The 22,396-nt window shown below is 39.9% G+C and overlaps 5 protein-coding genes across 7 annotated transcripts in view; 2 read left to right on the top strand and 3 right to left on the bottom strand.

Annotated features, from left to right (window-relative positions):
• Positions 1 to 404: 404 nt before the first annotated feature.
• Positions 405 to 3,954, top strand: fgf1a (fibroblast growth factor 1a). The gene is made up of 3 exons (XM_051419284.1): positions 405 to 857; positions 2,009 to 2,112; positions 2,310 to 3,954. Exons 1-3 carry the CDS (start codon positions 692 to 694, stop codon positions 2,508 to 2,510), a joined length of 471 nt encoding a protein of 156 aa, XP_051275244.1. The 5' UTR covers positions 405 to 691; the 3' UTR covers positions 2,511 to 3,954.
• On the bottom strand, positions 3,490 to 10,433 carry ndfip1 (Nedd4 family interacting protein 1). The gene is made up of 8 exons (XM_051419283.1): positions 10,203 to 10,433; positions 9,098 to 9,191; positions 7,184 to 7,323; positions 6,947 to 7,034; positions 6,400 to 6,524; positions 6,205 to 6,271; positions 5,997 to 6,105; positions 3,490 to 5,257 (listed from the first exon to the last, which is right to left on the bottom strand). The coding sequence occupies exons 1-7, from the start codon at positions 10,236 to 10,238 to the stop codon at positions 5,999 to 6,001; spliced, it is 657 nt and encodes a 218-aa protein (XP_051275243.1). The 5' UTR covers positions 10,239 to 10,433; the 3' UTR covers positions 3,490 to 5,257; positions 5,997 to 5,998.
• Positions 10,434 to 11,121: 688 nt separating this feature from the next.
• gnpda1 (glucosamine-6-phosphate deaminase 1) lies at positions 11,122 to 13,654 on the bottom strand. 2 transcript variants are annotated; one of them, XM_051419281.1, is made up of 7 exons: positions 13,518 to 13,654; positions 13,065 to 13,192; positions 12,536 to 12,637; positions 12,262 to 12,444; positions 11,958 to 12,142; positions 11,551 to 11,725; positions 11,122 to 11,431 (listed from the first exon to the last, which is right to left on the bottom strand). In XM_051419281.1, exons 2-7 carry the CDS (start codon positions 13,186 to 13,188, stop codon positions 11,370 to 11,372), a joined length of 831 nt encoding a protein of 276 aa, XP_051275241.1. In that variant the 5' UTR covers positions 13,189 to 13,192; positions 13,518 to 13,654; the 3' UTR covers positions 11,122 to 11,369. The 2 variants fall into 2 exon arrangements, with proteins under 2 accessions (XP_051275241.1, XP_051275242.1); XM_051419282.1 differs by having other exon boundaries at positions 13,509 to 13,653.
• Positions 13,655 to 14,800: 1,146 nt separating this feature from the next.
• hspa4b (heat shock protein 4b) overlaps positions 14,801 to 22,396 on the bottom strand; it is a 7,994-nt gene continuing 398 nt past the window's right edge. The window contains exons 2-19 of one of the 2 annotated variants that reach the window (XM_051419251.1): positions 21,773 to 21,830; positions 21,431 to 21,571; positions 20,439 to 20,561; positions 20,023 to 20,122; positions 19,724 to 19,857; positions 19,369 to 19,613; positions 19,174 to 19,250; positions 18,908 to 19,059; positions 18,633 to 18,739; positions 17,999 to 18,132; positions 17,452 to 17,660; positions 17,262 to 17,357; positions 16,838 to 16,993; positions 16,588 to 16,713; positions 16,367 to 16,474; positions 16,148 to 16,267; positions 15,854 to 16,015; positions 14,801 to 15,354 (exon numbers count right to left, since the gene is read on the bottom strand). In XM_051419251.1, the coding sequence (XP_051275211.1) occupies positions 15,148 to 15,354; positions 15,854 to 16,015; positions 16,148 to 16,267; positions 16,367 to 16,474; positions 16,588 to 16,713; positions 16,838 to 16,993; positions 17,262 to 17,357; positions 17,452 to 17,660; positions 17,999 to 18,132; positions 18,633 to 18,739; positions 18,908 to 19,059; positions 19,174 to 19,250; positions 19,369 to 19,613; positions 19,724 to 19,857; positions 20,023 to 20,122; positions 20,439 to 20,561; positions 21,431 to 21,571; positions 21,773 to 21,830 (2,455 nt within the window). In that variant the 3' untranslated portion in view covers positions 14,801 to 15,147. The remainder of the gene's footprint in view (positions 15,355 to 15,853; positions 16,016 to 16,147; positions 16,268 to 16,366; positions 16,475 to 16,587; positions 16,714 to 16,837; positions 16,994 to 17,261; positions 17,358 to 17,451; positions 17,661 to 17,998; positions 18,133 to 18,632; positions 18,740 to 18,907; positions 19,060 to 19,173; positions 19,251 to 19,368; positions 19,614 to 19,723; positions 19,858 to 20,022; positions 20,123 to 20,438; positions 20,562 to 21,430; positions 21,572 to 21,772; positions 21,831 to 22,396) is intronic. The other variant, XM_051419252.1, reaches the window with a different exon arrangement.
• LOC127374195 (septin-8-A-like) overlaps positions 22,211 to 22,396 on the top strand; it is a 24,065-nt gene continuing 23,879 nt past the window's right edge. Inside the window, exon 1 of the mRNA XM_051419264.1 lies at positions 22,211 to 22,229. The gene's annotated coding sequence lies outside the window, so the exon portion shown is untranslated. The remainder of the gene's footprint in view (positions 22,230 to 22,396) is intronic.

The raw sequence follows: 22,396 nt of genomic DNA, 5'->3' as shown, positions 1-22,396 counted from the left end.
ACTCCACGAACATCAGATTTTATTAAACTCACGCCTTCCTCTTTTCTCAGTTGGGAAAAGTTGACAGGTCAGGTACCTCTGTGCACCAATCAGGATTTACCCACATTTGAATGACACTCAAAGCTTTTTCTTAGGAGTTTTTTTTTTAACTCTTCTTTTAGTAGAAAATAGTTCCCATTGAAAACTATTTTTAGCTGTAAACATCTGGCTTCAATGTTATTTTGCATCCGGTCCCATCACTACTCAGTGCAGACCCTTTAATTAACCATGATCATACATTTTCTCCTATCATAACCTAAAGTTACCACCCAGGAATAGAGGAATAAAATTGTTAATATAATAGAAATATTGCCTTATTGCCTCTAGTCTTGTTTTTCCTTATGAGGAATTAATAATGATTTAAAATGAGAAAACAAAACAATAAAATAATAATAATAGAACATTACTAGAGTTGGAGTACTGAAGAGTTGGGGTCTGTCTGTGTCTCTATACCATTACCCTGTCTGCAGGTTGAGGACAGGAGGCGGGGGCGCGCATCCTGCTGCCTGTGTGATCTCTGCGCTCGTTCACGAGCATGTAAACACCTGACCACTGCAGGGGGACATAACCCGCTGATTGTTCTCATCATAAACAAGGCTGTCTCTGCAGACCCCCCCTGTCGGTTGCACAGCTGTCTTTCCTCCCGAGCAGGATGGAGGATAAGGAGGTGTCTGTGTCCGAGGAGCAGACTGTGGACAGCGGCCTGCTGCGGGACTTCAGGCGGCTGACTCGGCTCTACTGCATGAATGGCGGATATCACCTCCAGATCCTCCCCGATGGGACCGTGCAGGGCCAGAGGGATGACAGGGACGCTCACAGTAAGACTGCAGCACGATGCGCATTTTACATGCAGGTCAGGCCTGATGCGTTCACTTCCCACACTGCAGGTGTGTCAGGTTCAAAGAGCAGGAAAAGAGACGTTCAATAAGTGTGGAAGCCAATTACTGATGTTTTAAAGTGGGGTGCTGTTCATTTAAGGACATATAGGACACCCCACCCCCCTGTTTTACACAGTTTTATTTGACTTTGAAGTTCTTTTTAAATGTTTTTATCAAACTTGACTGCATGAGGAATAAAATGCATCCTAGTAGCAGAGATTTGACATAATAAGAAACAACCTCTTACATTGTAGGTTATGCATTTTGAATTATATGGATGATAAAATAAGTTAGCCACACTATAAGATAAAGATTGTGTCTGTTGGATTTATGAGTGCAAAAAAGTTATATCCACTAACTGGAAGATTATTAACAATATGATAAATCATGGCTACAAACCTCTGAAACATTATTAAGTTTATAGGAAATGTCGAACTCCTCTCTAACTCAGATTAACAAGCAAATTAACATTAACTGCCCTAATTAAAGCACCATTATTGAGAGACCCCCACTGGAGGTAGAACAATGATGTCTTTATATATTGTCCAATGTCTCCCACATATGAAATGGATTCTTGGCTCCTCTACATGTCTGAATAAACAGAATTAGAATATATTGATGCATTAAGAAAACACATTACTACAAACAGAGAAGTACAATAAGCAGAAACATCAAATATGAGAGCCTGTGATGAATTTATTCATGTATTTTAAGGCAGCTTTGGCTTCGGATTGTCCAAGAAACACCAACCAGGGTTTGCTAGAAAGGTCTGACTGTGCAGCAATATATGATAGCAGAGATACAGTCAGTGATCTAATGTTTGACAGGCGTAAAAATACAGGCCCTCTCAATAATGTCACTTAGGAAACTACCATGTGTACTGTGATATTGTATGCTAATTTATTCTGTTTTGTATATGAAATTTATGACATCTGTAATTTATCCAATCAAACATCTGGTCAGGGACAACAGAGCTTGGGCTCATTCAGTTTATTTTACGTCTCTTTATTTCTTAAGAGTTTCCATGTTTAGTAATTTATAGGTTTCAGTTGTTGCCATGTAATTTATTTGAAACCTTTTCCTCCTTCCAGCTGTTTTAAAGCTCAAGGCTGTGGACAGAGGTGTAGTGGTCATCCAAGGAACGGAGGCTGGGCGATATTTGGCCATGAGTGATGAGGGCCGATTGTACAGTTCAGTGAGTATGATTGTAATTCAGTACATGATGTATTTGATAAATGAATCTTCCATTCATTTTGTTGTAAATGATTCATGACTGATCATCAAACAATCCTGATCTAAACTCTGGTGACTACATTTTAAAACTTTGAACCTCAAACCAAACAACTGTAGTGCTTTCAGCTGCTGGTGCTTGTTTTTGTGTTTAACTCTCAGCAAACAGTGACGGATGAATGTTACTTCCTGGAGAAGCTGGAGGAGAACCACTACAACACTTATGTATCTCAGAAATATCAGGAGAGGAACTGGTATGTAGCTCTGAAGAAGAACGGAAAACCTAAACCGGGTCCAAGGACTCACATCGGACAGAAGGCCATTTTCTTTCTGCCCCGAGAGCTGCGTGACTCCGGGGAGTGAAGACTCATCTCAACACACACAGTGATACCTCACTGCATGTGGAGCTGCTCCAGGATGGATGTTTGTATGTTGTTAAAATACACCAAGTTATCATTTTGGACCAGAACAAGACCAAATGGTTCATGATTGTTAGTCTTAACCCTAACAAACATGCCTCAGAGCTAAAAGACTGTACATATATCTTCTTTCTGTCCACTAAAACGACATTTTTATTTCTTCTTTTATCTTCTTATTGCGCAGAAGAAAATGTTTTTTTTATTTTACTGATTTTATATAATTTGTAGTTCTGATGGACATTTTAGATGATTTTGTGGGATGAGAAAACTTTAATACAGTGTTAGTATTTTCAGTTAACTAAATTGCTTCCAGATGTCAGTGAAATCTGTTGGAAAATCAGACCAGAGGCAGGAACAAGGCACTTTTTTTTTTTTTGTTATGCATGAGGATCTGGAAAGAGGGGTATGAATGCAGGAATTTCTTAAAGGATCATTGTGACCTTCAGTAAAAAGAAAAAAAAAAGACCAATCCCATAAATACCTGCATTTACTAGAATTTAAAAATGACCATTGTAACCCATAGATTGAGGCTTTTGCTGGCTTCAGTCGTTTAGTTGGACTTTCCTGCTTTATCTCTGCCCTCGGGAGGTAATGCCTCGGCAGACTAGAAGAGAAAAAATAGCTTGAAAGGGCTGTTGAGCCATTCACTGCTGAGGTGTCTCTACCTGAAAAGGTCAACAACTGTTATTTCATATTTCCCGCAGTAACCCTTTGCTGCCACTTGGTGCCGCCAATGTGTAATCATATGCATCATTAAAAACATTCGTAAAGCCTGTGGCACTGGTGCAATCCTGAGCCACACATTTTATCCCAGTACCAAAGCTTCATAATACTGACTTGTAAATAATGTAATATTTGTAATGGTATTATATTACATATCACCACAGCAGTCACAGTAGTGAATAATCCAGACGAGTCCGAAATGACGCATTAAAAGTGACATTTATTTAACACTAAATGTTTTCTGTACAGTTTCATATCAACAAAACCCCAAGGTTGCAGCTCTACATCACATAGAAATAAGCAGAATGGGTCTGTACCGAAGCCGTGGCAGAAGTATGACGTTAACTGATCAGTTTGCTGGACCAGACTAAAATATTACATATTAACTCCTTCCATTTAAACAGTGATTAGATCTTGAAAAACTGCGTTATCCCGGCATGCTGTTTCCTCCATGACATAAAACAAAAACAAACTCCTGCACCGATGCATCATTCATTCTTTGTTTTATATGTCTGGGACTTAATGATGGAAATATCTACTGGGTTTTATTGGTTATGTCTCTCAAAGTGCACCTGCATACAACATTCGTTGATATAGTTTTTATACCCACAATATAGCTAACATCTTACACCTTATGACTCAATTTTCAAAAAAAAGAACAAAAACAGATTTCCCTTCCCCATCTGTCAATTAAATCTTAAGGCAAAAACCCACCTGAAAATGGAATTTGAGTTATTTTTATGCTCTTAGATAATCTAAAAATGTCTGAGTGAGATCATCAACAGCTGAAATCCAGACAGCCGAGACTCTTTTCTATAATCACAGAGCTTTTCCACTGACAGTGAATGAGACGCCGACTCCACTGACTCACTGTGGAGTCATGGAAAGGTCAGGCTGTAAAATCTAAATGAGTTTTTTTTTAAAAAGGACATGAACCATGAAAATGTGCTCATGGGCCCATAAGAAAATCATCTCGGTTGCTGTCACTGTCAAAGGACTTTCGACATCCCTTCACTGTCAACCGAACTGCTCCGAGGTTTGTCACTCGACATTTGTGGCCATCCGGCTTCGGGGGGGGCTGCGGCTCGTTCACATTTAAGAACTCAAACCGGATCATTTAAGATCATATTTGTAACCTAAATTCTGTTTCCAGGGTGGATAGTTTTACCTGATTTAATGCACAACAAAAACATTTAACAGGTAAAATCATAACTTCTGACACATGGATGTAATTTTGATGTGCTCCACTGACACTGCGTCTGAATCACAAGCATGTATGCTTAATTATGACAATGCCCTTAATTAACAGTTTCTAAACACCCTAAAAAGCAGCAGACAACACTGCCCCCTCCTGGCTAAAAAAAAAGGGCAACACTACTTAAAGCCAACAGGTGAGTGAAATATGTGGTAATCGGTATATCAGCATTTACAGCCTAATGAAAGCTTTTGCTTTTTTTTTTCTTTTTTTTTTAAAGTGTATGTGGTATCTAAAAACAGACTATAATAGTCACAATAAAACCATGATTGAGATTAGTGCAGATTATAAAGTGTGTTGCATGCTATGGCAAGTCTACAGAGTGTTGTAATAATTAATACCTGTTGGCTTCAAGTGTCACCAACATCGAGACTGTCCCTATTTATTGACCTTAAGGGCAGATGCATGCTCGTACGCTACCATCAAAATCATATAAGGCATTACTTACACATTACAGACAGATGTAAATAGCACTTAACAATCGCCACTAATGAGTACGTTAAGGGACTATTACTGTTAACCATTTTCCATTAATAAAGTTTCAAAAACAAAATAAAACAAGTGATATAATTCCTGAATATTTAAACCGAGAGTTGTCTTCATCTATAGCATGTCGGGCCGATTTATTTTTAAGTGTCTTCACTTAAAATTTGAAACTCCTCACAGAGTTGCTGCTTGTGTTGGTCATGTCCAGTTCTTCCACATCCAACATCCTGAATTGAAGGTAAGGGAAGATGTACAAATCAAATATAGAAATGGACCATGAAGTATTGGTTTAATATTGAATGGTGTGTGTGTGTGTGTGTGTGTGTGTGTGTGTGATCTCTGTGGTCTGTGGTTATATTTTACATGCACATGAATCTGACAGGATAAAGGCGACACTTTAACTTTCCTGTATTTATCTGCTTATCAACAGGGGGATGTCGTGTGTAGACACAGTTAACATGGATTTTTTGTTTTGATCCTTGAGTAAATTACATTAGGGGGTCCCACTGGTTGGGAGGTAACCAAAATAAGTTTCCTGTCAAGAATTATCAATACTGGCCACAGTTGCTTTTTACAGAAATGTCACTTCACACATTTTTAATTTGCAGCAGTGTAAATAATCAATCTGCTCCCTCAAGTTTCTTTTCAGTGAGCTGTGACATCATCTTAATGATGTTTAACTGTGTGTGCCGAAAATTCAGACGCTAAAGCCGAGTGTAATGAGCAATCAGTCAGGAATATGATACAGAATCAAAGAGCTGTCAACCAGTGATCGTGACCCTGACTGGTTTATTTACTAAAGCTGGCATTTAATACACTTGATGGGTGCTAAGTAATGCCAGATATTTGTCTTATTTAGCTAACTAAGTAAAGAGTTCAGTCCAATTGTCGCCTTAATCTCATCCCTCACTGTAACTTGAGTCCTGTATGCATGTAAACGTGTGTGACCAGATGAATAGGCCTTACCTTTAATAGATGAAGAGTACCCTTGTTCGGGGGAGAGTGGCATAGGTGGGATCAGCCAGTTTACGCACTCTGGAGTAGTTGACAAAGCCTCTGATGAACAGCATGAAGCCTGGAGAGAACAACACCATAAGGCAATTAGCCGAAATGTAACCGGGGAAATAACAGGAAAGGATTCTTACTTATAAAAAAAAAAAAGTCTGTCACTTACCCAGAGCCAGGAACACCCACCACAACCAGTACTGCCCATCGAAGTAACCAGGGAAGTAGGTAGAAAACTGGAAGAAATATAAGATAGGACCTGTTAGTAGCTGTATTGATTCAAACCATATCAAAAATATACCTGTAGAGTAACATTAATAAGAATGAGTAATCCTGCTCCTTCACACCACTGGTACGCCCTTACCCTGACAATAAGAACCCATTTGATGAGGGACAGGCCGAAGCCGGAGATGGCCCCGTATCGGCCGGCTGCTGACGTGGTCAAACAGAACGACAAGAAGAAGCCGATCCAGTTGAAGAGGAATGCCACTGGTGACAGAAAGTGAATAATTAATGAAAGAAAAATGCTTATTTTTACAGCATGACCCATAAACTTTTAGACAGATTTTTAATCAGGGATTTTTGGAGTTAGCAAACTGGCTGGCACGCATTCGCCTCCTCCTCCTCCTCCGTCTTCTGCTGGAAAACAAACTTGCACTGAGCGTACTGACATTTGGACCCAGTACAGTATTCCTTTTAGAAAATACCAGAGTCCTTATTCAAGAGCAACTGCACAACAAATCGTGCATCGTTTTCACCTCTAGTGTCCATGTTTATATATTTATATATAAATAACTAACTAAAAACCATCTGGTTACAAGCTCTGAGCAATTAAACTGAAAATCAGTTTGCTTTTTTGGAGATAAAAACTAAACACAGGTCAACTGTTGAAATGCTGAACGAGTTCTTACTGAAGAAAGTGAGCATGAAGATGCCGTCGTTTCCTATTCGCAGCTGGTCAGCATCTTCAAAGTCATCCCTGGCCACGAAGTCGTCCTCCTACACCAACAGCGAGACATATGTAGACATATTACAATACCTTGTGTCCACCTCTGTTTTCTTTTAATGCTTTGTTTAAAAAAATATTAACACATGACAAGGCACTTAATAATATTTCTACATGCTGTTTTAAAATGAGATCCACCTACCGTGACTCTTCCAGTGACCAGGGGGATGGCCGCCTCTTCTTTGCTTCTCTCAGCTTCATCATAAGAGGGCAAAGTGGTGGCAACACTGTATGATGGAGGGTTGGGAAATCTTCCTCCTTCTTCCTTGTATTCAAAGAAAGCTGTGGAGGTAACAAGCAAACGACTATTCATCCAGGTGCAGAGGTGTTCTCTCAAAATAAACTCTTCTAAATATAAACCTGTGAGCATCAGGGTCTCAGATGTTGATCTATAATATACGTACGTTGGGTTAATATTTAGATCAGTTAAAACCATTAACTTTCTACACTTTAAAACTAAAGCAAATGCTGTGGAGACTCTGTCATTGCAATTGTAAAGTTCACCTTACTGGTAACAATATAAAAAGATGAAAATGTTATAATCAACTGACCAAAACCACAAATCAGTAGTTATTTATAGATTTATAAATACTTTGGTGTGGAAATGATCTTATCTCTAAGCAAAGTCTAGACTGATGCAAATTATTTTGCTGCTAGTGTGTAGAGGTATTGCAGTTTCTGACGCATACGCAGCCAGGCCTGTAGTGAACACTGGATTAGCTTTAGGAATAATCAATTAAAGCTATGGGTGAAAAATACCCTATCATGATCTCAAAAACAGTTGGCTGTTAGAGTGGCTGTGGTAAACAGAAACGCAGATCCCACTGTTCTGGTTGCACACAAAGAGTAAACTTTTTTTATTCAGATTTTATAGATATGGTTGTGTCTTTTTATACGATGAAAGTTTTTCTCAAATGTATTTTTAAAAAAAATAAATCTAACTATATTGGCTTGGGTGCATAAGTTAGAAATAGGTATCTTATAACCTGCACATGTACGTTTTGAGCCCACTGTTGGAAATGATCTTAAGATTAAGTATAAAGCTAAGAAATATTTTATAAATGAGACCCTTGATCAATATTTTAAACCACAAGCTACGGTTGAGTTGTTCCAGGACAAGAGACTGTGATTGGTTGTATATAGGAATGTTTATCTGTTTCTGTGATATTCTCGGGACATTACAAATGGCGGTAAAGAGAAATAAATCAAGTGTTACAATTAAAAACAATCAACGTTGACTATTGATTTCAGATGGGATTCAAACCCCGGTCTCCCGTGTCAATTTAATTCCTCCTGAATAGATCAAATCATTTGTATTTTTGGAGAATATTTATGTAGGCAGAAAAAAAAACATCTATAACATCTTAAAGGTTTAATTGCTGACAGGCCAAACTCTACTTTCACTTCCTTTAATAAGAACAGCAGCAGCAGAGAATTTTAAAACCAGCCCAGGGCGGTATGACTTACAGCAAGAAGACATTAGTAGTGTACATGTCCATTACTGTTTATGTTCTGTCCCACACAAGCCAAGACTTTCATCTGGGTCATTTGGCAGCTATCCAGAATGCTTCTTTGTGTTGTCCAAACACAACCAGCATTGAGCCCGATCAATGGACTCACCCAGGAACAGCTCAAGGCTACACCCACTTATGCAACATGTTGACCTATGCCCTCTTAAGAGGTGAGATTAGAAACATCAGACCTTTCTAAAAGGGCTTGCACACAAGCTATTACCCTCTACATTATTAATCCTAAGGCTAACAGCGTGGGACACATTAGAACAGGTTGAAGTTGTGATCATATGACTCTCAAATGCAATGCACAGCTATCAGAGGAGCTTTATAACGTAGAATAATGTGACACAGCAGAAATAACTAATCCTAATCAATACTTTTGCTTTTGTTTCACTCCAAGCACTTCTACTCTCTTACTGCTTTTAAGAAGACTTTCACTTTTAAGTATTAGTATCTAGTGGCACAGATATTCAAGGATTTAAATACTTGTGTTTGTTCTGAGTTATCCGACAGTGTGTCATGCGGCCATGAAGATTCCTGACCTGCATTTGCTGCAGCAATGCTGCTGTAGGGCGGTGGTGCATCCTGTGCAGGACCCTCCTGGGATGACTGGGCTGGCTCCTCCTGATTCACCAGCTGAGGAAACGTAAATAAATGACAACACAACTTGGGTCAAAGTGAAATGACCTCCTTTAGGACTATGTGTTAACTATGTGTTGACTGTATTGAATGAAAACTATCTAAGTAGGTGGGATTTAAGAAAGGAAACAATACTGTAAAGCACCCGTGGGCAAATTTGACATTGATCACGTATAGTGAGATAATATTTGTCAACTGTTGCCACATCGTTATGAAAATATTGGATTTACAGAATTTTGTTTTACATAATCGTGAGTAAGTTACATTTCATTGTGTTGTTTAATCTGCAAAAAAAAAAAAACACCGTCTCATTTGAATTTCCAGTTGGTTTGCACTCTCCAACTACTGAACAAGCACAATACAGACAGACTGGAGGTGCCTTATGAGGAACAACACCCCCAAAATTGTGGTGACTCCTCAAAGAGTAAAAAGGTTAATGAGTAATGTCACACTGTGCAACAAGTGGTTATGATTGACATGCATGCAACCAATCCTTTCTCCTGATATTTAAGGATTAACTGCACTGGTTTTACAGTGACAACACAGAAACCTCTGATCCATTCAACTACATATTCTCAAATTAAAACCATAAAAATGTGCTTTCACACATTATCTCCAGGCTGCACCTTCACAATAGCATTATTTATATTTCTGCATCTGGAGTTTTAAGTTACTGACAGGTTGGACTAGTCACTGATCCTGCACGGTCAGGTAGTATGAAGGTTTTGGTTCAAAGGCTGGACACAAAGAGGCACACATTCCTGATCAAGCAGCCGACACACTAGCTAATGTGTTATAACTAGTTAGTCAGCCGCTCAATGAAAATGGGGTCACATGAGCTTCCAAGTTACATGCGACGAAATCAACCATTTAATAGTTTATTTCAGGTTCAGAAATATGTTTACTATAAGCTTTACCGTCCACTCAGACCCGCCCATAAACAAATGGTCGGTGCAGCTCGTTGTTTTCCTCCCAGCTAACGTTAGCCGCTACCTATCTGTTACATACCTCTTGATATCTGACGTTGCTGTTTTGTTCTGCCATCGTGAAAGAAGAGCGTCAAAAAAACAAAACAAACAAACAGACGTCCTCTTCCCTTCTTCAGCTGTGAAGATGTGTTGTGTTACAGAAAGGAATCTCGCCAACGAAGTAGCACCAAAAAGAAAAAAAGGGTAACGTCGCTTCCTAGTCGGCCATCTTCCTCTTCTTCTTCCTCTTCTTCCTCCTGACGCTCGGTCGGTGGCAGGCTCGGCTGCTGCGTTCAAAGCCCGTCGGAATTATTTTATACGACCTGTTGGCACTTCCAAGTATGTAAATTAATTTAGTTAAAATGTACTTCGAGTATCGAAAGTATTCATTATGCAAAGTTCCACAGTCTTAATGTATAGGTTGTTGGTTTTTTTTGCATTACCAATGTTGATGGGCAGCATTTTAGTCTAGTCTTTCGTCAAAGTGTAGAAAATACTCATTTGGTAATTAATAATGCTTATTTTATGAGTTAGAAACTGTAATGTAACCATTAACTATAGCTTTCAGGTAAATGCAGAGTAAAAACCACAATATTTCCCTCTGTAGTGGAAATAATTGTTTGTTTTCATCTGAATAAGATAAAGTAGCATGAAAGTCACTATACCATTAAAATATAGTACTGTATATTGTAAGGTAATTGTACAGTACCTATTTGAATCAAATGTACTTGGTTTATTCCACCCCTGGAAACTAGGACTCTGTGTTGCTCAATTACATTAAAAAGAGTTTGGTAAAAAGGCCATTTAGCCATTATTTGCAGCACAAATCCGGAAATAGAAACTTACAAGGAGCACTTAAAGGCAACACGAGTTGCTTCATGTTGTCATGTGACAGAAGAACCAGACTGAATACATCAGCACTATCCCCAACCACACAAACATATACGGAGATATACAAATGAATTGTACTTTTTATTAAAAAAAAGAACAAATGAGAAGCAAAGCTGTATGAACAATCACCTGAAAACCTGAACAGCCTGCACAATACAAGCACCTGATTATTACTACAAAGATTAGTTGAGGTTAACACCAAGCACTGCTTGATGTCCGACAATTGATCTCCATCAGAAGATAAAGGAATCACTGGAGTGTTGTGGGTTTTGTTTTTAATGCCTCATGAATCCACAAAGTTTGAAGAAACATCTCCTCAGTTCTTCTTTGGCCCTCGGGGAGGAGCCTCCACCAGCTTGTTGTGCACGTGCATCATCCCTGAAGAAAGAGCAACGATCAGCATGTTTTCTATGTCTGTTTTGCTTAATGCAACATGAAAGTGAAACATGGTAATTTAAGCTTTTCACAAAGCTGTTACTTTAGATATTCAGTCTCACCTTTGAAGTACTTCACAGTTTTGACCCGCAGTTCCAGGGTGGCGTCTTCGTCACATACAAAAACCGTCTGTGGGTGCTGCTGGAACGCAGACACTGTCCACATGTGATTCACCCCTTCCTCTATAGCCTTGTATAACGCAAACGCCTTGTGTGCTCCAGTGATGAGAATCATGACCTGAAAAGAAATTGAAAATGAGACCTGTGACTGAGCAAGTTGCAATCTGTGTTCTTTGGTGCGTCAGGAAGAGAACCAGATCACTGAGCGATGCACTGTTCTGCAACTCAAAGCAAAGCTCTGACAGAAAGTAGAGCTAATTCTTAACATATGGAGCATTTGAAATGTTGCAGAAACATAAAGCAACTGAACCAAAACACAAAAAACAGGACAGATGGTTGACAGTTCTAACCTCTTTTGCGTCCATGACAGTGCCCACTCCCACAGTCAGTGCCATGGTGGGCACCTTTGAAAGATCCCCATCAAAGAATCGGGCATTAGCCATGATAGTGTCTTTTGCCAGTGTCTTCACTCTAGTCCTGGAAACCAGGCTTGAACCAGGCTCATTGAAGGCGATGTGGCCATCTGGTCCAATACCTGACAGAAAAGAAGAGTAGTTTGAATTCTACTGCTAAATCACCTGATACCAGAAAGCACAAATCTGAAACGTGTCGCTGGTTATAGTATATTCATTGTCAGCACTGTGACCTCCTGACCTCCGACAAAGAGCTCTATCCCGCCGGCAGCTGTTATCTTTTCCTCAAAGGCTTGACACTCTGCCTGCAGGTCAGCCGCGTTGCCGTCTAGGATGTGGGTGTTCTCCGCTTTTATGTCTATGTGCTTGAAGAAGTTATTCCACATGAAGGAGTGGTAGCTCTCAGGGTGATCTCTGGGAAGTCCTATACAGGATTTTATGACAGTTTCTTACGCAACATCACATTTTTTAATAATTCCTCCTGAATGTGTAACCATCTCACGTTGTAGACTTACCTACATATTCATCCATGTTGAACGTTTTTACATACTGGAATGAGACGTCTCCATTCTTGTAGTACTCGATCAGTTTCTTGTAGCAACCGAGGGGCGTGCTTCCTGTAGACAGGCAAACGCTTACAAAGCAAAAGTGGAGTAGTTCCCAAAATGGAGTCTTTACACTATGACTTCTCTACGTTTCTGAGGAAATTTATTTTTTATTTTTACTATAGCATATATTGAAAAGCATGTTATGTCACAAAGTTTAATGCATTGTTCAATTGTAACCTCCCAAATCTGCATCAATATTATGACTTTAAGCACAAATATAAGTCACTTTTTATATAAGCTTTTCAATAATACTTGCACACATTTAAATATAACTTAAGCATTTTTTTTCCATTTATAGGTTGTATTGCATTGTAAGTAAATGGCCTGGTGGCTATTTCCGCTACTGACACTGAATCTTTGTGAACTTTATCACAGTTTTACACACAGAGATGATACAATATCTCCTGCACCAGCTATATTCTGACCTCTGACTTACCTGTGGGGAGACCCAGGGTGAAGTATCTCTCCGGGCCAGGTTTAAACATTAAAATCTTGTTTTTAATGTACTTTGCAGCCCACTCGCTCGCCTGGTCGTAGTCATTGAGGATGATCAGCTTCATCTTCCTGGATAAATAAACAAAAGAAAGACAAAGAAAGAGGAACGGGTTGTTTGTCTGAAGGAGCTCAGCCTCGAAGTAAATCAGGACAAAACACACCTAAATCAGACTTTAGACTCATCAAGGTAACTATACAATTCGGCAACAGTAAAAAAAAAAAAAAAAAAAGAGAGATCCATGTTGAAGAAGCAGTAGGTTTGTTTAAACGAGCTGACAAAACCAGACAACTTTAACGCGACCGCGCAGTGTGTCCACACAACTTTTCACAGTCATTTCAGAGTCCTGATTAAACCACAAAAGAAAACAGTTAAAAGCACACACACCTTTATTACCTTGCACTATCTGTAGCTTTTACACTTAGCAGACAGGATCTGGATGGATCATGTGACTCCTGCTTTTGGATGCAAACAGCGCGCACCGCGGAGGTGACGTTTACTGAACCGCTGCTCCCCTCGTCGGCTAACTAATGCTAACTAATGCTAAGGAGGGAGAGCACAGAGTTGTCCTTAAATTACCTTAAAAACAGCTCCGTCGAGTGGGGTGACATTTCTTTAAATAAAACATTGCAGGTGTTTGTCTAGTTACATAAGTGCACGTATCATTAAAGAGAGCCAACATGAAAGATTTTAATGTTAAACATAAATTCATTAAGTCCGGCCAGGACGTTAACAGCGGTTGCTAAGCGACATAAAAAGAGTTATTTAACGTTACATTTTGAGGAGAAATGGCTTCTTCCTTAATAATTTACCCGTAAAGTCACCAACAAAACACACCTGTTACTATTAAAAAAGCATGTTATTTTATTTTTTTTTATATTTGTGAACACTGGGTGGCGTATCGGTGCAGGAAGGTGAGCTCACCTGGACAGGTAACTGTGACTGGAGACCGTAATGAGCTGCTTTTGACCTTGTAGTCACACACACTCTTGTTTGTTGTTTTTACTATAATAAACAAGTTTGTAAGCTATGGTTAAGTTGTTTGTATGAGTACAGGTGTACGAACTGGAGCTTTTTATGCAGCCTCGCAATCACTCAGTGGCTGGATCTTTTTCACAGCAGCCATTTTGACATGAAGTAGTAGGGTAAACACAGGTTTTTATCAATAATACTAATTAAGGTTTTCTTCCATTCAGGTCAAATAGAGTCAAGGGGGCCGCTATTGTGCATGTTGGCTCATTTGAAAGGCTCTGATACAGTAACACCTGTGTTTAACCTACTATTTTATGTCAAAATGGCTGCTGTGAAAAGGGCATATAGTCACCAGTTACTCATTATAATATCATAACTCATTAAATGATTTTATTACCTATCTAGCACGGCTGTAACCAGTATTTTTAAGTACTAGTCATGAGTCGCAGTCACCCCACACCAGCTAAACTAAGTAAATTTCACCTATTTATATGATACTTTTGACATAGTCTGAAATAAATCAGTCAAACCCAGCATGCTTCACATAATGTAATAGTTTAATATACACTCCTGTTCATATCTTCAAAACCCTCCAATCCCCAGAAATATGACCACAGACCCATCTTAAATGATGCCTTTGGCCCCAATAGTTCGACAGAAGCATCACTTAGGTATCTTCCACCAAAATAATAAAAGATAGATACAAGTGATTTTCAATAACTTTATTAAAACCATATTGTGACACAGACCAGAACACGTACAGAGCACACAACAGAAATAAATACCATCATGTGTACAGCGCTCATTGTCAAACAGGCTTATTGCGGCTGGCTTTTGATTTATGTCATCCAGAAAGAGAGAGGGCATGCTATGTCATCAGAGAGATACCACCAGGAGCTGGGTTCAGTGTGCTAATCACCCTGCCTGCTTGTTGACTGTGGAGTGCAGTTCCTGAAACACTTTAACCTGCTCTGATTTACACCGAGGCTGCATCTCAATCTGAAACAACCAGCTCCCTGTTTAGCTTTGCTAAGGGGGGGGCGTTGGGCTGCTTTTAATCAAGGTCCATGTCGGGCTTGTTTTCTGTGGTTTCTGAGGTGGGGTTGCCTGTGTTCTCGGTCGTTCCCTTGTCTGCAGTTTCTTCCTGGGGTTTCTCCTGTCCATTGACAGGCCCGTTCTGCTCCGCAGGCGTGTCCTCCTTGGGAAGCTCCACCTTTGGCTTGGGCTTGGTCACAATGGGGTTGCAAGTGGAGAACAGCTCCTGGAAAATTTACACAGCAAAGACAACATGCAATAATGGTTTTATTAAAAGAAATACAGCTATGTGGGAGATATAGCGACTGGCACTGGCCAAACAAACAAGAGGCACCAAAGTTACTTATGTTCCTGGAAGTTAGTTGACCTCAGTGCTCCAACACTGACATATGTGATAAAGCGGTAGATTTATTTAGGTGCTGAATGAATGCTACGTGAGTAAAGCTATCCATCTGAACCATATTTGAAACTACTGTAGAACAATAAAGCCACTTCATGATGGCAATCCCAAATACCCACATATGAATTTTGACTATTTCAATACCCAGAAATCCTGCAATGTGAATTTTTGGGTTTAATTAATCACTTACTGGGTACCTGTGGCTTATTCCTCACCAATTAAATGTATGTTTGTATTTGATGGTTTACTGGATTCTCAATTTTACATTCCCTGCATTTTAGTCACTCTTCTCAGTGCTTGGGTTGTTATGAGTAAAAACACTCACCCTTGTTTTTGCTTGAATGTCTTTTACTTTGACGGAGGGATCCACCGACAAGCTCTGTTTGCTTTGCTGGTTCATGGCGCTGTTCATCCACATCATTGCCTCGCCGGTCAGTTTGTCCACTTTGGTGACATCTGCCTCGTCTAAATGGTCATACTGCTCCTCCTAGAAATCAAAAAGGACATGACAAAAAGTGGTGTTACTGATCACTGCAGGCATTACTACTTCTGTTTGTAATGATCAGTTTTTAAAATGTTAACAAGCATCGTCTAAATTAGGTTAAGCCTTTAGTTTTACCTTCATTTTGTACGCTTCAACGAATTTCATGTACTGCTGGATTTGTTTTCCCAACTCATCAAATGCTTTAGGTCTCTCTTCAGCCTCCATATACCTCTCCTGGATGGGCTGGCCAAGTTTCTGTAGCAAACACAGTATACATGTCGCTCAAAGAAATCAAAATGTCAACCAATAAATAGAAAGGGAAAAAAAAAAAGCTATTGCTACATCAAAAATTACCTTCAACTCTGCCAGTTTGTCAATGTACACCTGTTTGGATTGGTCCTCTCCATCTTCATACAGCCAGTTTTCAGTGTCCTCCAGTTTCAATGACAAAGCATCTCGGTCCTGAAAGTATAAAAGTAATTTTATTTTTAAAAAAAAGGAAAAAGCCAATAATTGTGCAGTTATTATATAAAAGGTCATAGCTTTGATCACAATTATTTCTTAGGTTTACTCACAGATTCACCGACGAACTTCTCCAGCATCCCATGTAGTTTGTCCCTCATGTCGTACACATACTCTTCCACATTATTCTTAGCGTCATTCCTCTCCTTCTCCAGCTTGTCCTGCATGATCATCTTACCCTGAGGAGAATCCAAACAGCAACTGTAACCGCTACACACTTGAAAATAGATCACGTAATTAAAGATGACAGTCAGACGGGTGGATTTAGTAATGTGTGTTTGTGAGGGATGAAAGTTTACTTACCTCATTTTCTACAAAAAGATTGAGCATGTCATCTGCTAGCTGCCACTGTGGACTGTTTTCAATCGGAAGCTCCAGCACTTTTGTTTTGACTTTGGGTTTTTTGGCTTGTGGGGGCTGGTCGGACTTCTTCTCACCTTTGCCCTCCTCTGTGGACGTCTAAATGAGGTAAGAGAATAGCCATTAAGCTACAAAAGCATTTAAAATAATTTGAGACATGCAATGACACTTAGTGAGAGAGATGCTGGCCATAATTAGTGGCCTCAAGTATTCTACTGTACCATATTGTATTACAAATGCATCATTACCAACATTAGCTTCTTAAAGATGTGATTTACTGTGGGATATTTCACTGACTTGTATCTCAGTGTAGAAACAATCTAATAAAGTGGTCTGTTTTACACAAAAATGATCTCTATTATCTTACCTCCATCTCTTCATTCTCACGTGGCGTCTTCTCTTCTGTTTCTTTCTGACCGTCTCCCTGACCCTGCTGCTCATCCTGATCAGTCTGCATCTTGCTCTGCAAAAGGATTAATAGAAACCAGACATTTTTGTATTTATTTTACTCAAAACAGAAGTACAAATAGTAGTAGACATACTCATATGATGCTCACTGTACACTTGTTTGGCTGAAGTACCTCTCCCTCTTTCTCATTGGCCTGTTCTGTTTCCATGGGTTCCTCTGTCTCGTCAGACTTCTGCACTTCAACCAGGGAGGCGCTGGACACACTGAAGATACCATGGATGTTCACCCGTACCTTGACTTTCACCTTGGAGCTCTCACCAGATGCCTGTGGGACAACCTTCTGGATCAGGAACTGACCTGTAAGGAAGAAAGTAATGTAAAAAAATTAAGTCGCCATAACTTTAAGACCTCTTCTTATGCCATCAGTCTTGGCAGATGAGGTCAGTAATTTGAGTTTGCTCATCAATTTGATCATATTTATCAACCTTGATATTTTCTCAGGAGTTTGCAGACCAAACCAGTACAAGAAGTTTCATTTGTCAGGTAGACAGAGGACTAACAGGATGTTAATCTTACTGTGTGTCTGCTAGATGTGTCGACTAACAGATTAGCTACTTCTCACTTACGTGAGATTGTTTTGGAGTCTGTCTTTTCCTGAGTGGTCAGAAATCAATTAGGAAGCTTCAGTTGCTTACCAATAGTGGGGTCAGGGTAGGGCAGCTCATTAGGGAAACTGTAGTAGGCCTCCAAAGAAAAGGGCTCCTTCCGGTAGAAGGTCAGCACTTTGGAGAAAGGTGCTGCATGGTTCCTGGGAAATACCTCACAATCACTGCAACAAATGAAGAATTCACAATAATTATGACTTTCTTCAGCAGTAAGTTTTATAAAGTCGCCCCAAAAACAAAACCCACGATTCAGTTTTAATAACAGTTTTGTTAATGAGGTAGCCTATCATAACAATTGAAAACTAGGTGGTAACGAATGACATCGGCAACAGCTGATGCGTTTACTCCTGTTCACTCTTACTTTACTGGGTCCCCACTGGTAAAATAAATACAGTATCTGCGCTAGAGAGTGTCTCTCCCCCCCCCCCCCCTCTCTCTGCAGAGCAGTGTGACTGTCAGTAGACTGTACTGGAGGGGCAGAGCGAAGGGAGACTGTCCACTAGTTAATCAATAGCAGATATTTATAATGTAAGCCAAATATGCTTTGCTGAAGCAAGGGCGCAAAACCAATGTTTTAAAGTGTAAAAATATTTGTGACACTGTTGTAACATTCATAATTAAAACCACAGACAGTAGAAAAAACATGATCGAAAAACCTCTTCACCTCAAACCTTCCTCTGCAGCAGAATGCCACTTCAAGGAGATGGGGTAGGGAGTAACATCTGTGATGGAGAATTCACGCACTTTGAAAGCAGGTGACAGTATCGCACACTGTAGAGACACAACCAGCGTTTCAATGAGAGCTGCAGTCACAATAAACATTTTAAATCTCAAGACAACACAAACAAACAGATGTGGATTCAAGTGCTGAAGTGACAATTTTCTGGTGAGCAACAGGATGGGCGGAGACTGGCTTTAACAGTTTAAAGTGTGCTGTACCTGCAGAGCACATCCTCTGGCCACAGCTTCGTCAGCATTCAGCGTGGTGCTCAACTCCTTCCCAAAGAATTTGCTGATTCTCTCTTTGACGGCTGGGATCCTGGAAGCGCCACCCACTATCTCTACTGCATAGATATCTTCCTTTTTCAGTTCTTGTGAAACAAAAAACTGTTTTATTATTGCGTTAACTAATAAACTTTCATACATTAGGTTCTTTAACTGATTTAACTATAAAGATAGGTAAGATAAGTAAACTCTGTACTCACTGGTTTGTTCCAGGAGACTCTGCAGTGGAGGCTCAACTCGGGCCCAAATATCACCGCACATCTCTTCAAACTGACCCCTTGTGCGAGAGGAAAGGCAAACATGACTTAAGCTTTAAAAATTACATTTAAAATAAACACACAGTAGACATGAACAATGGATACTAAAAGCAACAACTGATTTCCTTGTTGGTCTACCTGTTCATTTTTCCAGTGACATCAATGTCGTTCATGAAGCACTCGATGTTAAGCGGCAGGACAGAGGAGTTGGCACTCATCAGTTTTTTCAGTTTTTCACACTCTTGGTAGAGCCTGACCAGAGCCCTGGGCTTTGTCTTGACATCCAGCTTGTACTTCTTGCCAAATTCCTCACAGAAATACTTCACCAGTACCTCGTCAAAGTCCTTTCCTCCCAACTCAGGGTCACAAGCTGTAGCAAGGATCTGAGAGACATGGAGAACAGGCCATAAGAGAGTTGTAGGAATGAAGCAAAGCCTCACAGAGATTGATTTAAAAAAGATTAAATGGGGAGTATTTTGATTGGTCTACACACCTTCAGTTTGCCCTTATTAAAGGCACACACTGATGTCTGGTATCCAGAATGGCCCAGATCCACAAACACCACATTCCTGGCCTTCTCCTCAGGAGCAGGGAGATCCTGTTTATAGATCCCATATGCCAATGCAACTGTAAGAAATATTATTAAATTATTAATGAGGTAAACAACTACTGGAATCAATGTCAAAGTGTGCATTTGTATGACTCAGTCTGAGTGGCAACTGCAGTCAGTACAACAATCACAAACATGCACATCCTTGCCCAAGCCCTGCCCCAATTAAACCTAGTACAGACCTGCAGTCGTCTCGTTCATGAGCCTCAGGCAGTTGAGGCCAGCGATCTGAGCAGCATCTACCACTGATCTCCTCTCAGCATCAGTGTAGTAGCAGGGAACCTGATTACGGAAAAGCATTTAAAAGATTATAATAAAGATTATTTTATTAATGTAAAGATTCTGCACACTCACACAGCTGTTTTCAATTAACCTGTCCAATTAGACCTTTAGTCTGGCTGAAGTTGGGTGGGGCTATGCTGGGAATTACATGATGTCTGCAAACTCTGAACTAATGATACTGATAACGGGTGTAACCAGGCAACAGAAGGGAAAACACTTGTATGGGTGGAGCATTTACGCTTTGATATGCTCGCAAAAGGACTACACACATATACACACACACCTCTACAAGAAAAGCATCCAAAACTGTACTTACAGACACAACACAGTCAGCCACAGGCTTCTTAAGTGCATTCTCCGCTGTCTCCTTCATCTTGGTCAGCAGCATGGCGGTGACCTGTTCAATGCTGAACACCTTCTCTTCCTCCATGTACATCACCTTTAGGAATTGTTCAAAGTGAAGATTATTACATTGTTCTAGATAATTTTGACTTCTCTACAGCAAGTGACTGCATGATAATGGGCAGACGAAACATAACCATCTCCTTTAGTCCCTGGCTCAATGTAAAAGTATTATTTGACCATTAAATTTTCATACAGTTTGATACATTTGCTTCATTTAACGTTGCCTGTAACTTATCAGTCAGTCTTTACAGTGTCCCTTAATCCCACTGTATCATCAAGGTTTCATTTTGAACTTCTTTATCTCAGTTCAGCTGTGATGACACATACATTTCACAACTTCTATAAGCACCCTGCGTGCTGCGTCACAGGTGCAATAAAGTGTTGTTCATCTACAAGCTTTCAGTGCTTGTAAGCATTAAAGCTTTGTTGGATAAAAAAATAGAAAAGAAAAGATGGAACAGTGGAAAGGGAGGAGTGAGGGCAGTGGTATTCAGTTGGTTGCAACTTCGCCACTAGATGCCACTAAATCCTACAAAATGGTCCTTTAACATTTTTATATTATTGTGAAAGTGTGTTTTCTTTGCTCGTCTTCATAGATTATCAGGTATTCTATTTTTATTATCTCTGCCCTGATGAGTCACTGCAAAGTCAAAACCAGTTATTGCTGTAAAACAATAAATATGCCCAACCTGAGTAAAGGCTTTGCCCCTTGCTCTGACCGAGAGTCTGAATGTTTGTCTTGATCTATCTGGTCTAATCTAATTACCTGAGCTGACTTCAACAAGGATAATTATTAAGTATATCTACTGTGTCTGAGCTGCAAGTAGTAAAATCTACAGATTCCTAAACACTCATAACTAACAAATCAATTTAGCTGTGAATGTTCCTCATCCTTTCTCTTACCTTGATGCCAGTTGTTCCTGTAGGCATCTGTGCAATGTCGTAGACCAAGCTGTTTTTGACGCGCTGCACATAGGGATCTGTAAATGCCCTGCCATGAAACCTCTTGAAACCTTGGACTGTGTTCTTACAGTTTGTGACGACCTGAGGGAATAAAGATTAAAACACTAGAAATTAAATACATGCAAAAAAAATACATTGTGCATTCCTGACTTTGAAAGCTTGTTCCAATATTGATGGTGAATTTGATGTGTGCTGCACCCATTGCCTAGTATCGATCATGCTCATGACCAATGCACTGTGGGGAAACACTGGTCAGGTTTTGTGATGTATCCCAAAACATACCTGGCTTTTAGCAGCAGCACCGATCGATCGATTTCGGGGTCCAAAAGAAACACATGCTCTAAAAACAGAAAACACAATTCAGTTCACAATGATGCAGCTTCGCGTATTGTTGATGCATCCGGTAATAAAACACAAATTAATGCTGTTTGTGTTTGTTTTTACGTAATAATATGTTTTAATCGTTTGCTCATACGTGTTCTATACTCCTGTATCGCTTTATTTAACGGGACTATCGATCTGTAAATGAAGTACAATGAGTTGATCATCGTACTGTCGTTTTGACAGCCAGACTCCGGCCTCCTCCTATCATGCGCTCATTCACGCCTGCAGTACAAAAAAAAAAAAAAAAAAAAAGATCCATCACCTGACTCGCTCGGTCAATTATCAGACTGTTGAGATAACCTCGACGGTATTGTTGTAGTGAGACACCACAAGGAGGATTTCATCATGTGAAGCGGTACGGGGATTTCTTTATACTCACAATAGGTAGCTAGCGTTAGCCTTTAGCAATCACATGCCTGTTTCCTGTTGTGAAATGTGTTAGCATGCTAACTTAGCCGGGTAGCGGCGTTAGCTCCTTCCACTCCAGTATTATGACAGGGGAAACAAAAAGTGGACTCATTC

The sequence above is a fragment of the Dicentrarchus labrax genome, unplaced genomic scaffold, assembly GCF_905237075.1.
Source record: "Dicentrarchus labrax unplaced genomic scaffold, dlabrax2021, whole genome shotgun sequence".
Taxonomy (NCBI): domain Eukaryota; kingdom Metazoa; phylum Chordata; class Actinopteri; family Moronidae; genus Dicentrarchus; species Dicentrarchus labrax.
This window is presented reverse-complemented; position numbering and strand designations above follow the sequence as displayed.

Coding starts and splice junctions, on each gene's coding strand:
- ndfip1 (XM_051419283.1), bottom strand. CDS start 10,238: ATGGCAGAACAAAACAGCAACGTCAGATATCAAGAG. Junction 7,324..9,097: donor CATTGCTGCAGCAAATGCAG/GTCAGGAATCTT, acceptor TTACCTCCACAG/CTTTCTTTGAATACAAGGAA. Junction 6,525..6,946: donor CTTCATGCTCACTTTCTTCA/GTAAGAACTCGT, acceptor TTCTGTCACCAG/TGGCATTCCTCTTCAACTGG.
- fgf1a (XM_051419284.1), top strand. CDS start 692: ATGGAGGATAAGGAGGTGTCTGTGTCCGAGGAGCAGACTGTGGACAGC. Junction 858..2,008: donor GGATGACAGGGACGCTCACA/GTAAGACTGCAG, acceptor TCCTCCTTCCAG/CTGTTTTAAAGCTCAAGGCT. Junction 2,113..2,309: donor AGGGCCGATTGTACAGTTCA/GTGAGTATGATT, acceptor TTTAACTCTCAG/CAAACAGTGACGGATGAATG.
- gnpda1 (XM_051419281.1), bottom strand. CDS start 13,188: ATGAAGCTGATCATCCTCAATGACTACGACCAGGCGAGCGAGTGGGCT. Junction 12,638..13,064: donor CACCCTGGGTCTCCCCACAG/GTAAGTCAGAGG, acceptor GCCTGTCTACAG/GAAGCACGCCCCTCGGTTGC. Junction 11,432..11,550: donor AACTGTGAAGTACTTCAAAG/GTGAGACTGAAT, acceptor CTCTTTCTTCAG/GGATGATGCACGTGCACAAC.